General features: G+C 48.0%; 1 protein-coding gene across 3 annotated transcripts; it reads left to right on the top strand.

Annotated features, from left to right (window-relative positions):
- Positions 1-344: 344 nt before the first annotated feature.
- On the top strand, positions 345-14,417 carry ERRFI1 (ERBB receptor feedback inhibitor 1). 3 transcript variants are annotated; one of them, XM_040263336.1, is made up of 4 exons: positions 345-502; positions 10,557-10,752; positions 10,864-10,940; positions 11,799-14,417. In XM_040263336.1, exons 2-4 carry the CDS (start codon positions 10,631-10,633, stop codon positions 12,980-12,982), a joined length of 1,383 nt encoding a protein of 460 aa, XP_040119270.1. In that variant the 5' UTR covers positions 345-502; positions 10,557-10,630; the 3' UTR covers positions 12,983-14,417. The 3 variants fall into 3 exon arrangements, with proteins under 3 accessions (XP_040119270.1, XP_040119271.1, XP_040119272.1); XM_040263338.1 differs by lacking the exon at positions 345-502 and adding an exon at positions 11,240-11,355 and having other exon boundaries at positions 10,226-10,752; XM_040263337.1 differs by lacking the exon at positions 345-502 and having other exon boundaries at positions 601-10,752.
- The last annotated feature ends 3,662 nt before the right edge of the window (positions 14,418-18,079 follow it).

Below are 18,079 nucleotides of genomic sequence, written 5' to 3'. Positions count from 1 at the left end.
CTTCGGTTCGGGCAGGAACCGTGGCCGAGGCCGGGCGGCCTGCACTATTCAGAGGAAGATTCAGGGGAAGGAGTGCCAGGAGCCGGGCAGCGGCCTCCCGGATTCGGCAGAGCAGGGACGCCCGGGCCGCAGCAGGCCAAAAACATGTCCCTCGGGAGACAAAGACTGCTTCCCTGGCGAGGGGCCATCCGACGCCAGTGGACCCCACGCGAGCACCTTGACCGCGACATCGCCCCTTTAAGCGGCTGGAGGCCGGGATTGGCTGCGCGGCGGAGGTGGGGCGGTGAGCGGTGACGTCACGGCCCCGCCCCCTTACTATATAGTGAGGCGGCGGCAGCAGCGACGACGGCTGCCGGGTGCGAGCTTGGAGTGCGAGCGGGAGCGAGCGGCCGGCGTGGGGCGAGGCGCCTGCGCGGTGTCTGGCCCCTGAGCCCGAGGCGCTGAGACAGCCGGGACGGACATGCGCGGGAGGGCTCCGTGGGGCAGCTGCGGCTCTGCTGGGGTAAGGGGCCTATGGGCCCGGGGCGGGAAGGGCGGCGCCGCGCCCCTCGGGACTCCGGGCGGCTCCCGACGCGGGGCGGGTCCCCGGGCGCGGAGAGGGTCTCCCGGTGCGGAGTCTCCCGGGAGGGAGGGAGGGGCCGGCCCGGCGCGCTGGAGACGCGCGGCTCCAGGAGCGGCGAGCTGGGGGTCCTGCGGCCGCGGGTTGGCGGCGGCCTCGGGCTCTTTCCTTCTCTTTCCCGGGGCTGCGCGAGTCTGGTCCACATCGCGCGCCCGCAGACTGGGTCGGAGAGCTGCTGGGGGCCGGGATCGGCGCGGGTTCTGACCCGCGGTCCCACTGCTTGGTCTCGGCGACGACGGTCATCCCCAGTCGGTGTTCTTAATTCATCCGAGCAGCCCTGTGCCCTCCTCCCAGGAACGCGATTCTTTGCTAGAACGTCCTAAATGCTGTCTCAAAAGGGAAAGAAGTGCAGAATTGTGTTCGAAACGCGAACGCTTATTAGATATTTCGCCTCTGTGCGTGTATTTATATGTATATCGTAGTCTTGTACAAATTAGATGACTCTTTAACCAGGATTAGTACTGTATTGGTACTTGGAAAGTCTTTATTAGGATTTCGTCATTGCTTGAAAGAAACCAGTCTCTTACCTGATAAAAAATATGAATAGATTGTTAGTCATAAACTTAAGTGCAGTCAGAATAGAGACTGTAGCTTTAAAAGAGATGTGTTGGTGACTTTAGGTACACCTGCAACACAGGTAGGGCAAGACTGGTTTCTAGGCAACTGTCAGGGGTGAAGAAAGGTGAGGTTAAAATGCTTTTTCTCCCCCTTCTCTTCTGGAGAACAAGTGTTCTGCAAAATTTCAAGCTTTTATAAATCTGTTAAGAATGCAGTGAGAAAGCATTTGTTGAGAAGACTGAAGCATCGGATTAAGTTCACCATACCTTGTCTTGCTTTCTTTTTTTAAACTGCATTTCTGTTTTTTTGTTTTTCCTTTTTCTTTTCTTTTTTAAACCTCACTGGAATTATGTAGTTGTAAGTGCAGTTTTCCTTAAAGGCGTTTTGATACCCATTTCAGGAAATGACCAAATTTTGTTAAGACCAAAATGAAAGAAATCAGGTCCTTGTTAACAGGCTGACGGTGATTGGTTAGCAGTGTGTTATCAATCAGTCAGGCTTGTTTGCAGATATTAGCATATTTGAAAAGAACTACAAATTGGTTATAGCATAGAGTTCATTGCCTTCACTTCAAACACAGAGGTTTCCTTTTCAGCTGTGTGTTCTTGTGGACACTCACTGGGACTAACAGTATATAACCCAACAGATACTAGATGGTAAACTCCTTAAGGGCAGGAACCCTGGCTTGCACAGCTTCTCTTGTCTTAGGCAGCTTTGCACATTAGTTGATGATTGATAAATAATTTCAGGAAAGCATATTTTTACAGTTTAAAATTCAGCAGGATTGCACCAGTCACTGATAAACCTCAGAAAACAAATCTGCTTTTTTCGAATGGCTGTTATGAAATGTTTGGATTATTTGTATTTTTGACAGATAGGGAGAACCAGCATTGTGATGCACTGGGTTTCCTACTTTAAGTTCACAGTGGATGCTAGTCGCTCGGTTCTGTGAGATTTAATTACAGTGTATACCTGAGTTTTTGTGTGGAAAGAGCTCTCAACTGCCGCTCCTCGGAAGCCGAACCAGATAGTACTTCCCTTCTGCTGGTAGTAATGGTAGCTTTTAAAAGCAAGTCACCCAAATTACAGGTGCAGTCTAACATGCTGGAAACTGACCTGAATTTCTGCATACCATCAGGTTTCTTTAGAAGGATGAGCAGAGGAGGGGAAAGGTGGTGCCAAGGGTAATTCCAGGAATTTGAATGTCACAGGCTCCCCCTAGCAGAGGCACAACTCTTTTCTTGATCTAAATACAGTTGAATCCGTGCAGCAGCATCAGGATTCCTGGAGCATCCTTTGGTGCTGCTGTTTGGTCACACATTTTAAAAGCTGATGGATAACTCACTAGAGAAACAAAATTTCATTGTGGCATTCTGGCATTATCCGCACAGCATTAAACACATGCTTTATAAAGATAGATAAAATTGGTGAGTTTCGAGGGTTCTGAACCTAAGTGACTAGCTTCATACAGCAATTATTTTAAGGTAAGGGAGAGTTAGCATGGGATTCAGATTTCAGAAGAGAGAAAAAAAGGGTTCTGCCATTTGGAGTCACTGCTGATACTTGAATCCAGTCCCTTGTACCATCAAATTGGGCAATATTACCAAAAGGCCATCGAATATATTTTTTAAATATGAGGCCCTGGCTACATGAGTTAGCCCTTTTCAACTCCAGAGCGCCATGATCCCACAAAACATTACAGTCTAACAGAGGACACAGTAGGAAGGTAAGGATGAGAAGATACTGTCCAAGAGCTCTTGTTAAATAAAGGCCCCCCCAGAATATGAAACTCGATAAGTCACAGGTTGTCTTTTGAAGATACTGTTCCCCTCTGCATGAAATGCTCTCCTCCTGAGTCTTCTCACGGCTGCCTTTTCTTCATCCTTTAGATTCACATTTGAAAAATCACGCAAGAGAAGCCTGCCTTCACTGCCTGCGTGAATAGGTCATCATCCCTCCTTGTCCTCTACTGTTCCCCATTTGGTCCCTTGACAGTGACCACAATCTGAAACTGCTTGCCTGCCTGTTAACTCTCTCCTCGCTAGACTGGGCCTTCCTCTGGCAGCACCATGTCCCTTTCAATGAGCGTCGTATCTAGTCAAAAAGAGTAAGCATCTGGTAGCTGTTTGTGAAAATATCAGTGAAACCCTGCCCTCTTAAGAACCCATGAGCTAAACACAGGAGCTGAGTTCAGTCTTGCTCTGCCCAGTGGACCAGCGCTCGGGTCCTGTTCTGTGTATCAGTCTCCCCACCTGTAACCAAGAGGAGGAGAAACGTGGCTGTCGCCTACAAAGCAGACACTCTAGAAAAGGAGAGGTGAGGAAAGTGTAGTGAGGAAGATGCTGTACCGTGCTGACCTTTAGCAGATAGGAGGATGCTTCACCTCACTTCACTTCCTCCTCTGCAAAATGGAGATCATGATCCCTGCCACTTCTTACAGGGATGTTGTCGGGATCAAGTGGGATGATATGTTAGAAAGTGTTTTGTCATTTGTGGAACACTTTCCAAATACAAGACATTCTATCATTATATTCTGGGTCTTACAGTAGAGCCTGATTATGAGACTCTATTGTAATAATGCCCCACAGAGATCCAGGCCGGGGGGCTCTCTGGGTATATGTTGTGACCCCTTTTTATGGGTCAAGACAGACCTGCGTTATTATCAAACAGATTATATGACGGCGGAGCGTCCCTGTGTCACTGAAGGTCGAGGGTCTCAAAGAACTGTTTGAGGAGGTCACAGAACAGATCACTACCTTAATCCCCCCTCTCCTTTTAGAGGATGATAGGACAGAACTGCAAGTAATAACTCTTTCTGGAGATTTGAGGGACTGGAGGTTAAATAGGAACTTTGATACACTAAAAGTTAACCAAGAAAAACTGTTACCAGTCAACAGAGCCCCAGGACAGCCTGTCTGAGCCCCCCCACCGAAGACTTGGGCTCCATAGTGGCTCAGATCATCTGTCGGCGAGGTGTGTGGGAGAACCTGGCTCAAGCCTGGAGCCTGGGCCCCTCAGCTCTGTGCCTCCAGTCCCTTGTCTGTAAATGAGGGTAATCACAGGCACCCAGCTCCCAGGGCTGTGGATTAAATTAGGTAAAGCACTTAGAACAATGCCCGTCAGATAAGCATCCAGGGAACTAGTGATTATGCTTGCTGGGTTTCTGTTCACTGTAACAATCCCAGGTTACCCACTGGGTGACTTAAACGCTCGTTAAGTAAATTTGAAGTTTGAAAGATACGCTTCCCATCATTAGACTATTGTGTTCATCGTCATTAAGATTTGAATAGAAATCCTGCATCTCCTACAATTGGAAACCTACCATGCCCGTGTCTGAAAGGTATAATGTTTTCCCCTCCGGTGTGTCTGTGTGTTCTGCTGATACTAGCGGTGGTCTGTAGGGAAGGGACAAAGGACAGAAGCGTCTGTTCTTGCCGCGGGGTGTTCCTGCTGGGTCACCAGGGCCCGTGGGAGATGGCGGGAGTCCAGAGGCTGGCAGTGACCGTGGAGCTGAGCAAATAGGTTTTCCATTGGCTTGCCATTTCTTAAAATACTTAGCTAGAAAATATTCTGAGTTATTCCTGAACTTAGGTCATCCAGCTTTGACTGTGACAGAGTGAAGGTGGAATATTCTCCTGGTCGCGTTGGTTTTTACCACCTACCAATGGGCTATTGGGTACCAGGTCTGGAGCCTCAGGAGGACAAAATATGTCCATTCCCACTGCACTGGGCCACTCGTGTCTTCACAGAAACCACCGAGTTTCCTTCCATGTTATTAACTTCGTTCAACACCCTTGTAGGTCATCTGGGCATTCAGGGTGAAGCTGTTGATGCTGCCACAGAGCGGCCCCTACCTTGCGGCCCCCTCTCTTCCTCTCCCCTCCGCCCGCCATCAGATCACACCTGTTAAAATCTGAGCAACACCCTGAATTAAAGCCAGTGATTCTTGAAGAGCCTTCTGCTTTCAGTGAATCAGCTCAGACCACACAACACCATAGCAGTTATGAACACGGAATGTGTTAGGTGAGGAGCAAATCAGTAAGTTTTCTCATATTCCTAATGAAAATGAAAACCCTCTAGAACAGCCAGACTGAATGTTCAGTGCAGATCGCTCGGCCATTAGTGCTGTAGACACTGATCACAGGAAAAATAGTGAGGCTTGGTTTGGTTTTCTTTTTTCACTTTCCCAAAGGTGACTATTTTAGACATTTTCAGAATGAAAGATGAGTTGGTTTCTTTAGGGGGTGGGGTGGGGGGAGAATCTAAAATCCTGGTATTTGTCACAGTCTGAAGTCTGTTTCTTTTTTCTCAAATTTTGGCTCTAAATAGAGTTACCTGATATCTCCCTGGATATGGAAATTGTTAGGGAGGTAATTGTTAAATGCAGCTGAGGAGACCATTTATCACTCTGAATAAACAGAAATCAGGTTCTTAAACCAGATTGAAAGAAGGAAATTACATCACACTTTTAAATAAGGAAGCACTGAGTAGAACTGGATGAGTTGTGTGACAAAAATGTGCCCCTCCCCCTCTCGTGGATTGCTTCTGAGATTTATTAATGAGATCTGTGGCCAGGTAAGCATATCTAGGTTACTGTCTTAAGGTAGCCTGGTTTTTTTTAAAGAACAGTATCAAAGAGGTTATCCTCAAACAAAAAACGTGATTTCACCTATTTAATAAAGAATGTGGAATATGCTTTTGGGTGTACCCTCCCCCCCCCCCTTTTTTTTTTTAGGAAAATGAACTTAAATTTAGCAGCAAAAACACAGTAGGTGCCTTATAATCCAGAAGAGAAGCTGACATTGTTGTTAGGAAGCCCCCACCTGATTGCTTCAAGCAAGCATGTAGTAACAGCTGCTAGTTTGGAAAGTTACAGTGTTAACCATTTAAGCTTCTAATCTTTTTACTACCCAGTCTCAAAACCATCTGGAATTTAGTGAGCATTCCTTGCTGGTTCCATGTCCCTAGACTTGTATTATAATGGAGCAGTGTTACCAAATGTTAAGTTTATCCCTTACAAGTCTGTGCTTTTTCCCTTCTTCACTGATTTATATTATAAATTACATGAGTCTTTCATGTAATTACTTTTTTTAAAAAAATGAGGTGAATGTTGTCTGAGTCCACTTAATAAGCACATGTTGGAGATGAATGAGGCCAGGATCTGTTGGAGGAGAGGAGGCGGAGAGTCCTGTTTTAGAAAATCAGGATGACAGAAGGGGACTAGGGCACAGCGCAGAATAATCAGGCCCCGGAGACACTTCTCTGGCTTTTCCGGAGGAAGCAGGTTCACGGAGAAGATAGCGTGAGAAGCCGCCCTAAAGGATACGTTGATTTCTAACAGCAGTTTGGGGAAAGGAGAAGCAAGAGCTTGAAAAAGGTGGACGGGGGCCTTGTTCCTGAGGCCTTCAATGGCAGGCTGAGCGGCATGTATGGAGAAGCCTTTGAAGGTCTTTGAGCAGCGGAAGATCTAAGCTTGAGCTTAGGTTAGGTCAGGGACAGAGATCCAGCGTGAAGGGTGGATTGAGGATCTTCATAGCCGAGGCAGATTAGGACGGAAGGAAGATAGATTTGAGAAAAACAGCATAGAAATAAGCTCTGGCCCTTGGTGATTCAACACACGTCTGCTGTGGCTCAGGATAAAAATGGTGCCTTTGGGAGACATGTGATCTGCTTAGACCGTGAACTAGTTTGGGAAGGGAGTGTGGCAAGAGGGGTTTGGTTTGTGGAGTTCCAGATGCCAGGGGACCATCCAAGTGGAAAGGTAGTCACCAGACAATAGGACATACAAAGTGGAGGCTTGAGCCAGGGCTGGACCTGGGATTCAGGAGCTGTGATGCGGGGTTGAAGCCCTCTACGGGGATCAGAACTCAAGGCGGGGCCCAGGTTGTTAGGACAGAAAGTAAAGGGGCAACCTCAAGAAACAGATGGTTTTAGGGTTGTCCTTTGTTTTTCCTTGAATTAAAAAAAAAAAATCAAGTCATGTTAGTAGGAAAAAGGAGTTCACACCTGCCATTGGTATTGAACAGCATTTTCAACCCTAAAAGGCTAAAGATTAGTCCACATATTTCAGAAGAGCTACCATGCCCAAGATTATGGAGACCCTGGTCAGTGTGCTAGGCTGCCCGGATTCCAATCAGGTTTCGTGTTTCTGCATTTCGTCACCCAGTGTCATCTTGGACTTGTAGATCCTGGTTTTCCCCAGGGTGGGGGAGGGGGGTATCTTTTGCAGTTGTTTTCCTAATGAATTGGAAGGCAGAGCTCATTTTACACATGTAAGGGGACAAAATTCACAACGCAGCAGTATCAGCTTAAGTTTCCTTAAGCTCCGCACACATTTCTTTTAATTCAGGGTTGACCAATGGATGGATCCACCACCCCTACTCCAAGGAGTACATATATTGAATGCTTCTAGAGTTTTTTGAGGGACATAAAAGAATTCCAGGTGGTTCCGTCCCACACCCACAGTTTATTGCCTGGGGAACACCCTGTAGAAGTTGGCTTCTGGACCCCGAGCAGGCTGCCCTCCTGGGAGTCCACTGTGGGGGGAGTTATTCTCCAGAAGGAGAGAGAGAGAGCAGTGACACTGCTGCGGAGCTCCCCGTGCGAGCCAGTGGGAGGTTTGGACAGTTTCATAACACAGCCCATTCACAATTCCCCATTGAAATGTAGAGGCAGGTCACCTTCGATGAATGCACAAAGACACTATTGTGGTTACAAGCGAGCTGCCTTAGTGAACACAATTCTTTTTATACTAAAAAAAAAAAAAAAATTTTTTTTTTTCCCTTTAAGAAAGCTAACAAGTAGGTGACAGAAACAATGACCGAAAAATAACTTTTTATAGAACATATACAGGATGTTAAGGGACCATTGACATGGAGGGCCAGGATTCCGAGGCCATTTCAGCAGAGGCGATGGTTACACAATCAGTCTGTTGAAAGCGAAGATTTAGATGGCATTAGGAGTCTGACACACAGTAATTACTGGTAGTTCTTGTTGGCCTGCAGACAGGTGGGGGCTGGGCCTCCACAGTCCCCCGCAGCACTTTCCTGTAATCTGGATGGGCGATCTTCAAACGTGTGCTTTCAAACCACTTAAATGCCATATTCTTCTTCCTCTCTGGCCTTTCATTTTTCTATCAGCGCAGATACGCTCCTTGTCGTCCTGCCAGCGCTTGTAGATCTCTTAGGAAGAGCACTCTAAACCACCAGGCAGGGACAGAGAAGAAGTGTCTAGCAAATCTTTTTCTAAAACTTGTCTTTAAAATTTTTTTCTTAGAGCTTAAACTGAATTCAGAGGAAGTAAAAACACATTTTGCTGTGTTCCTAATCTAAAAACCAACCCTCAAAAACAACAGCAAAGACCTCCCCTAAATAACTTAGATTTCTGAAATGATGGGTTCTCCCCAACTCTTCTTTATCTTTAGAGACTGATGAAAGATAAATTTTGACTTACAGAAATAATATTTCAAACCTATTAAGTCTCTGCCTGGTATATTCAAACAGCTGACTTTGGGAGAGTAAAAAAGCTGAGAAGTGGTAATTGGGCCCCCTGGTCCTTTGTCACTGAAACAGTACCTTCTCTTCATTGCTTTTTATGAAAAAAAAAAAAAAAAAAATTGCAGAGTGTTGTTTAGACCCTTACCTTAAAAACAACTCTGTGCCTTACATATTGTATACATTCAGTTGATATTGACAATGCTAATAGTTTGATGGCGTTGTTCAAACATACATTCAACAAACGTCTACTTACCCAGCACCTGCTCCTGTTCAGGTGGTGATAATAACAGGGACACAGCTTCTTTCCTGAGCTCAGAGTCCTGTAGGGGGTGACAGACTGGTCCCTAAAACAGAACCCTGGCCCATGTGCCACCTCCCTCTGCTCCACACACTCATCTCTCTTGTACTCACGTTGCCCACAGCCCTCAGTGCAGCACCCAGCTCTCAGTTTGTGCAGACACAGTTGCCGAGAGGATGAGAACGGATCATAAAGTGTATCTACACATCACAGGGGGATCATTGTGACACAGAGGGTCGACAGGGTATGTTCTCAACTTGTTCTAAGCAGATATGAGTATCTGAAGAGGGGGCAGAGATGTGTGCTAATCATGAGTATACCTTGCGAGTGGATACAGGAAACTAAAGTGAGGCAGTGGGGACTGAGGGGAGAGGGGGGCTCCAGAAACGTGGCATCCAGTGTGGTTGGAGGGGTCTGAAGGGGGGCAGCTGGAGTAGGAGAAGTTGCACTGACTTGGCCTCTGTCGCCCATGCCTTGCAGCGAGGCAGCACATAAATTACTAGGCACTTCACCGGGGAGAATGCAGAGAATGCAGACCACAGTTTGCCTTCAAAAGGGAGGAGGATGCTGTCCAGGCCTCTGCCCGAAGCCGGTCATCCTGCAGAACTTGATTTTTTTTTACAGGAGAACGGGAATGAGTGTCCTCTGTGTGTGAGGACTTCTTGATTTCTGCACAAGTAGTGACTGGAGAATTTGTCTTCCCCGGGCCCATCTCCACCTCCACCCCCACCCCCCACCCCTGAAACACAGAATCTAAATAAGTGCTGGGCTTGTGGGGTCAGTGACAGCTGTAGACCCTCTGCTTCATCAAAGTGTTGGGTCTGCCATATTGAACACAGTAATTCCTAAAATGACTTTCTTAGCTTGGGACAGGGTGGGGTGCAGGGAGTAGGGAATGAGCTCCACGCTCAGTGCAACCACACACGGGCAGGTCGGTCTACTAGGAGGCAGGAGAGATGTCTGTGTGAGGCCTCTCTGTGTGCACTTGTCTGCCCCCCACGCCCAACCTCAAAGTCTGCCCTGGCCTGAGACGGACTGTTTCTCATTGGCTGAAAACATCTCAAATCTTAGTATTTCCGCATGCATGCTAAGTTGCTTCAGTCATATCCGACTCTCTGCAACCTCTGTAGACTGTAGCCTACCAGGCTCCTCAGTCCATGGGATTCTCGGGGCAAGAATACTGGAATGGGTTGCCATTGCCTGCTCCAGGGCATCTTCCCAACCCGGGGATCGAGTCCACATCTCTTCATGCCTCCTGCATTGGCAAGGAGGTTCTTTACCACTAGTGCCACCTGGGAAGCCTGTATTTAGCACCACCACCACCCCAAAAAGACTTTTAATGTCTGCATTTAAGTAACCTTGTGAAAAGTAAGAACTCAGGAGTGTTACGACGTGCTGCAGTCCATGGGGTCGCAAAGAGTCGGACACAACTTGGTAACTGAACAGCAGCAACAGCAAATGTAAGTCTGTAACTGGATGTTTCTGTTCCGCAGGCCCTGAAATTCTCTCCCCTCGAGTTCCTCGTGTTTTGGGATTGTTTATGCTGCTCCTAACCTCCTCTGTACCCTCCCCTCCCCCCAACCAGGGAATGAAAGCCACTGGTTGACCGTACGCATCCCTGGGCATCACAAGTCTGAAGACATCCCAGAATAAGGCACAATGTCCATGGCAGGAGTGGCTGCTCAGGAGATCAGAGTCCCGTTAAAAACTGGGTTTCTGCACGATGGCCAAGCCTTGGGAAGCCTGAAGGCCTGCTGGGGTGGCCGCAGCGAGTTTGAGAAGTAAGTGCAAGATGTGGGGTCGCCAGAGCCCCTAAGCAGGTGACATCAGAACGAGAGAGGGGACGCGGTTGCTACTTGTTTGTGACCCAGATGTCCGTCTTTCCCTTTCAGCGGCTTTTTAAACATCGACCCCATAACCATGGCCTACAGTCTGAACTCGCGGGCACAAGAGCAGCTAACCTCCATTGGTACGTATCCAGAGCGTCGTGAGAACCCGGGTGCCCTGGGTGTGGGGAGAGGAGACTGGCAGCCCCGAGGGAGCCTGCCCCCCAGTGCTGTGTTCTAAATGAGGCAGTGACCGAGGCCATTTCCGACAGGAGTCTGACCCCTAGTGGCAGCAGATCCTGAAGTAAGCATGATCCTGTCAGGCTCTCGGTGGCTCAGCCGGAGTCCCTGGGTCTCTGTGTGGAGACATGCAGCCACCCCAGCCAGGAGACACACTGAACTCTCCAGAACCTCAGACGTGAACTCTCTTCTTCCTTACTAGCTTCGAACACCTGTTTGAAAGTAACAGAATAGTACAGATACTGACAGAAACTTGGACGAATGTGTGTATCATCAGCCCTTCTAGATTTTTGCCAAGGGCTGCCTGTCATATCACGGGTGAGTCTACCGGCTCTGGGTATCGCAATGGGCCAGGTAAGGCCTCGTCTTATCTCAGGCCTGCCCTGCGTGTCCTGGGTGGCCCGTCTCGCAAATGGCCAGGTTGGTGTGGCCTGGCTCCCCAAATTACATGCTGTTCACCTTCAGTGGACTTCGCACATGTCACAGAACCTGTCTGGGGCGTGTGGGCGTGCGCCGTGCACACGGCCAAGACGATGGAAGAGATAATTTGTTCTTTGAACCAGATCAGGTGCGTTCCCCGCCTCCAGGCCGTTGATTACACCCGTGGCAGTTGCCTGGGTGTGCTCAGCGTTCCAGCAGCTGGTGTTTCACCACGAGTGACCCAGCCGAAGGCGACAGGAATCCAGGCTGCTGGGGTGGGGTCCAGTTCCCCGCGTGGGGAGAGCACAGACCATCCTCCATAACCTCTCGTCTCCTTCCAGGGCGCACCTCCAGATCCACCCCGATGAGCAGCAGCCACTGTGCAGAGCACGGCCCCCCTCTGAAGTCCCGCCTACCTCCCCTCATCATCCCCCCAAGTGAAGGCTGGGGCCAGCAAGAGCAGGACCGGGTGGCGTGTGGACTGAAGAAGCTGGCGGTGAACGGGGTCTGTGCCGCCACACCCCCGCTGACCCCTGTCAAGAGTCCCCTGTCCCTCTTCTCCGGCTCAGCGCCCTGCGAGCGGGGCTCCCGGCCCCTGCCACCACTGCCCATCTCCGAGGACCTGGCCCTAGACGAGACAGACTGCGAGGTCGAGTTCCTCACCAGCTCGGACACAGACTTCCTTCTGGAAGACTGCGGGCTCTCCGACTTCAGGGCTGACGGCCCCGGCAGGCGCAGCTTCCGAGGCTGCGGACAGATCAACTATGCATATTTCGACACCCCGACCGTCTCCGCCGTGGATCTCAGCCAAGAGCCCGACCAGGCAGCCGGGGCGCCGAGTGCCAACCCCCCTCCGCCCCAGGCCCACCGGAGACTGAGGAGGTCTCACTCAGGCCCCGCGGGCTCCTTCAACAAGCCGGCCATCAGGATCTCCAGCTCTGTGCACAGGGCTTCTCCCAATTCCGACGACGACAAGCCCGAAGTTCCCCCTCGGGTCCCCATCCCTCCCCGGCCGGCCAAGCCAGACTACAGAAGGTGGTCGGCCGAGGTCACCTCCAGTACCTATAGCGATGAGGACAGGCCCCCCAAAGTCCCACCTAGAGAGCCCTTGTCCCGGAGCAACTCCCGCACCCCAAGCCCCAAAAGCCTCCCATCTTACCTCAACGGGGTCATGCCCCCCACGCAGAGCTTTGCCCCCGACCCCAAGTACGTGAGCAGCAAAGCCCTGCAGAGACAGCACAGCGAGGGGGCTGCTGGCAAGGCACCCTGCATCCTGCCCATCATTGAAAACGGGAAGAAGGCAAGCTCCACGCACTACTACCTGCTCCCTGAGAGGCCACCCTACCTGGACAGATTTGAAAAATTTTTTAGGGAAGCAGAAGAAACACACGGGAACACCCCTGTCCACCCACTCCTGGCCAATGGCAGTATCTCTTCAGCCCCAGAAAAGCTGGACCTAAAGGCACGAGTGGACCCGGGAGGCCATGTGAAGCGCAAACATTTCTCCTATGTGGTTTCTCCTTAGACGCTGGAGTCCCGGCTCAGCAGAGGCGCCATGGGAGCAAGTGGTTCTCTCGCAGTTCCCCAGACCTGTCAAGGCTCCCCAGGAGAATAGTCCAGATCACAGGATCAGAGAGTTGAGCTCTCCGTCTGAATGGGAAGGGCTTAGAGAGTCGGGAGGTGCTGAGGTGCTGAGCATCCCTGACCGTGTGAGCGTCAGAGAAAAGTCTGCTCAAGCCTGTCATTTAAAGGTGCACTGCAGGGAGGAAGGACGAGGGACACGCATACGTGTGCACGTTAGACGCCTGCATCTACACTTGTGGTAAAATCATAGATTCTAGTTGCAAGTTAACCCAGTAGTTCCTGTCTTAGAGTAATATATATTTAGAACAATGAAAACTCAAGCTGGAGGATGGCTCCTGAGAGACTGAAAATTGAGCAAATGGGAGAGAATACAGTATTGTTTAGCTCAGAATCATAAAATATTATATATATATTATTATTTTTTGCATAATAAGGTTGAAGATTGCCAGCTCTGAGGCCTGTTCTGTTTTGTTTCATTTATTTCTATAAGCAGTTTTTCCATGGAGGGCAGGCCGTACGTTCTTTCCATGACTTCACCTGCCTGGTTTAAATCGTCCTGAGACCTAAATCCTGTAGGTCTTGCTGGAGGGGTGGCAGCACCTTTGGTACTGTATTCGAACCTGTCTGGGTCATAAAAAATGGGAAGGTAACAGAATAAGTCATTTTTCCTTACCATTCCTTCTCTGTTCCACCCCCAGGAAACGCAGGACACATGGGGAAAAGCAAACTCTTGGCCAGTGTTGAGGATGTCAGTTGAAGCAATAATGAAACAGTCAGCTGTTGGGTTGAGAGTATCTGTGTGGAGATGTGTGTTGTGGGTTTCTTTTTTTTTTTTTTCTCCCCTATTATAGTTGCATATGAATAAACAAATACAACACAAGCTGGCCTTGTGTTGCTGGTTCCTCTTCAGTATTTCCTGGGGATTATTTGCTTTCTAAGTAAAACCCTTCTGACCAATAGCCCAGTATGTCTTAAGACCAGAGGTCACATCATCTACTTTGGAAATTCTCACGGCAGGCTGCTCGCTTGGATCTGGTGAGACACAGAGCTTGTGTTCCACTTTCACATGCTTCGCTGTATTTATCTCGTGTAGAGCAGCACAGAAGAGATGGTGCTCATTAACAGAAGTACCTTACTACAATGTTCTCCACATTAAACAAGCTGTTTACAGTTTAAACTGCTGAGTGATGTTATTTGAGCTATTTAAAGCTTATATTTTAGTATGAACTAAATGAAGGTTAAAACATGCTTTAGAAAAAGGCACTGATTTCTGCATTTATGTGTACAGTATTGGACAAAGGATTTTATTCATTTTTTGTTGCATTATTTTGAATATTGTCTTTTCATTTTAATAAAGTTATAATACTTATTTATGACACCGTTAATAATGTTTCTTGCCTACACTCTTATATAATTTTGTGTCTCAAGTAATATGACAACTTGACCATTTTTAAGCACAAAGGAAGATGTTTTATATCTAATGTACACTTGAAATTTACCATCATTCCCTAAAATGACAAATAATTTGAGCAGTTTAGATTTAAGTAGTATACAGACAACAGCAAAAATGAGCTGTTTGTATTTACCTGTAATTAAAAGGGTCCTTTTGAATTGATGCTGGTATGTTGCCATAGAAACAGTTTCCATGTGGGGAGGGATGTCCCCATGAAGTGGATTGTAACAGGAAGGAACCAGCTCTGACGTGGATGTGACATGTCTCATCTTGGGCTTGAGGACTAGGTCTGGATTGCTGTGGGTCCTTTGGAAGGCCCTGCTTTTTGCTTGACCTGAGGCCCCCAAAGAAAGTACAGCCTGCCCTGGTCTCTCAGAGTCACAGTTTTGGGAAGTAGGAGGAAACGGAGATGCTGTTGGGGAAGGCATCCTCCTGTCCAGCGTCACTCGCCTAGTTTGCTTTGCTTTCCTCTCCCCTCAAGCTTCCCACATGACGGCAGAGCTTCCATGACGTTGACTGCATCCCCGCCCATACTCGGTTTCTGCCAGGGTCAAGAGTGAGGATTCAACACAGACAGTCTGGGCTGAAAGTTCAGCTCGGGCTCTTTCTAATGACCCGTTGGGCAGATTCTTCAAAATCTGTACCTTGATTTTCTCACTGGTAAAGTTAGTAGGGGGGCAGGGATGATACCTACGGGAATTACCTTTGACAATTACATGTAAACCAGGAACGCACATAATGAGGGCCTGGTTCGGGAGTTGATTTTGTGATTCTGTGTTGCTCGCCCTAAGCCTGCAAGTTGGGCATTATTTCTGGCATTTAACAAATGAAGAAATGGACTTGAGTTCATTTATCAGACATACGTTGAGTAACTACATCCTTGGAACACACACCCAGGAATTTGAAGCAGTACATAATGACCATTTGTGATAAACCCTAGGAAGGCGTGAACGGTGGTGGTGACAGGGTGACAAAGCACACCGTCCCCTTGCTGCATCCCCCAAGGTGATAGGGTCTGAAGGGGTGGAATCTGAGCTGAAGGAGGCAGAGTGAACAGGGAGGGACAGGAGAGGAGACACTGAGGCCAGAGGAGAGCTGGATGTTTTCCAAAAGCCAGAAGTTATACAGTGAGATGGACAATGGGAAAGGGTGGTGGGTCCACCCAGAGGTCCAAGCAGAGGACGGATGTGGTGGGATGTGTTTTCAAAAGGCCAGTCGTATGGAGAACAGATTGGAAACAAGGAGACTTCAGGACAGGCTGTCAGAACTGAGATCTGAGCATTGGACAGTGGGAAAGAAGAAAAATTGGCTTTGAAGATAATACTTCAAGGTAGAAACAGCAGGCTGGGGACCTCATGTGGGAGGCAGTCCCGGGTATGTGGCCTGGGGTGCCTTAAGTATCCCCCAGCTTTCTACGGAGGAGCCTGGTGGGCTGCAGTCCATGGGGTCACTGGGAGTCGGACACGACTGAGCGACTTCACTTTCACTTTTCACTTTCATGCATTGGAGAAGGAAATGGCAACTCACTCCAGTGTTCTTGCCTGAAGAATCCCAGGGATGGGGGAGCCTGGTGGGCTGCCGTCTATGGCATCGCACAGAGTCGAACACGACTGAAGCGACTTAGCAGCAGCAGCAGCAGCTTTCTGCATGCCTTTTCTTTGTACAGTGGTCAAGTTGTTTAGTCGCCAAATCACGTCTGACTCTTTCACAATCCCGTGGACTGAAGCCCGCCAGGCTCCTCTGTCCATGGGATTCTCCAAGCAAGAATACTGGAGTGGGTAGCCATTTTTTTCTCCAGGGAATCTTCCCAACCCAGGGATGGAGTGCATGTCTCCTTTGTTGGCAGGCAGATTCTTTACTGTAAGCCACATGGGAAGTCCGCTGTGGTCAAGACAATCCTTAATTCATTGTGTATTTGCTTCCCTCTTCACCTTTGAGTTTTTCCTTGATTTTGCAATTATATATGTGTGTGTATATATATATATATATATATATATATTGGTAGGGGACAGGCTGCGTTGGGTCTTCATTGTGGTGTGCAGACTTCATTAGTTGCAGCCCACAGGCTCAGCTGCCCTGGGACATGTGAGATCTTAGTTCCTCAACCAGGGATCTAACCTGTGTCCCTGCATTAGAAGGCGGATTCTTAACCACTGAACTCCCAGGGAAGTCCTGCAAAAATATTATCTTTTCCTATTTCTTCTTGGCCATTGCCACTAGCAACCAGAATGTTATCCATTTGCCAACTCAGTCCTCAGCCAGCACACAGAGCAGAGGGAATGCTAAGCACTTCCCTGGCCTACGACAGCCCTGGGCCTACTCTCTTAGTGTTGATAAGGCCATTATGTCAAGGAAATGGCCACTCTTAGCAGCCACTGAACGCACTGTTGAGGTCTCTCTTAAAGAGAGGTCATACCCAGTAACAAAGCTCTGGCTTTAAGTCAGGAAATGCAGGTGCCTCTCAGCCTCCCACAATCTCTATTCCCCATCCATGGGAGACCATGGCAGAGCAGGGCCCAGCCCTATTTTTATTAGGGATTGTTTCATGGTAGACAGCTAAGTTCAAGAGGACTCTTTTGTAAGTCAACTCCAAATCTGAAATTAAATTCAAAGTCTCTCTGGCTGCAACAATCAAATATGCATTGCCAATCTCACCAAATTCCACATTCTAATGAAGTTTAACCTGGTTTATATGTTGCTTATTTTTCCTTAGGTCTCAAGGGCTGTCTTAAGTATGTCATGAAAAGATTAAGAGGATGTTTCTTCAATGCTAGGGCCCTGAGTCAAAACAAGAAAGCTGTATATTTTTCTAGAGCAGTTCACAGAAAAGAGAACTACATCCGCCCACTAGTTCAAGAATCAAGATATTTATTATGCTGTTCTCTATTTCATTTCTCCCCTTTTTCGGCTACACTTCTAGGCCTACGAGATCTTATTTCCCAGACCAGAGATCAAACCCATGCCCTCTACAGTGGAAGTAAGGAATCTTAACTACAGGACTGCCAGAGCAGTCCCAGTAATTTAGTTCTTAATTTGATCACATAATCTATTATTTTAGGGTACATGGAGACTTTTTCTCAAAAATAAGCTCCTGGTTATTTCATATATAGCTTTTCTTTCTTTCTTTTTTTTTTTAACTTTCATTTTGAGATTAATTATAGATTCTAAAGTTTCAAAATCAGTACAGAGAGGTCCCCTGGACCCATTACCCATTTCCCCCAACAATAAGATATAATCATCATCCATTATCAAAACCAGGAAAGTGAGGACTTCTGGTGGTCCAGTGGCTAAGACACTTCCATGGCAAGAGGCATGGGTTCAATTCTTGGTTGGGGAGTTCCGGGGTATGGCCAAAAATAACCCCAGGAAGCTGACTACATTGTAACAACATGCATAATACAATATTTTATTTAGCAATAGTTACATCAAAATAGACTTAGGTCCTACTTTTAAAAATTAACTTAGAAATTCGTTCCGTCATTCTGTTAGCCATTTTGTGAAAAGCTAATAAAGCTTTAAAACTATGTTACCTTGTAAAAATTTCTACATTTTGGTAATGGTAGTTGAGAAGATAGAACTGACTCA

This window comes from Oryx dammah, unplaced genomic scaffold (genome assembly GCF_014754425.2).
Source record: "Oryx dammah isolate SB20612 unplaced genomic scaffold, SCBI_Odam_1.1 HiC_scaffold_21, whole genome shotgun sequence".
Taxonomy (NCBI): Eukaryota; Metazoa; Chordata; class Mammalia; order Artiodactyla; family Bovidae; genus Oryx; species Oryx dammah.
This window is presented reverse-complemented; position numbering and strand designations above follow the sequence as displayed.

Excerpts from the sequence above, each read along its gene's own strand:
- ERRFI1 (XM_040263336.1), top strand. The coding sequence starts at position 10,631 with ATGTCCATGGCAGGAGTGGCTGCTCAGGAGATCAGAGTCCCGTTAAAA. Across the intron at positions 10,753-10,863 it reads GGCCGCAGCGAGTTTGAGAA|CGGCTTTTTAAACATCGACC; the intron begins GTAAGTGCAAGA and ends TTTCCCTTTCAG. Across the intron at positions 10,941-11,798 it reads AGAGCAGCTAACCTCCATTG|GGCGCACCTCCAGATCCACC; the intron begins GTACGTATCCAG and ends GTCTCCTTCCAG.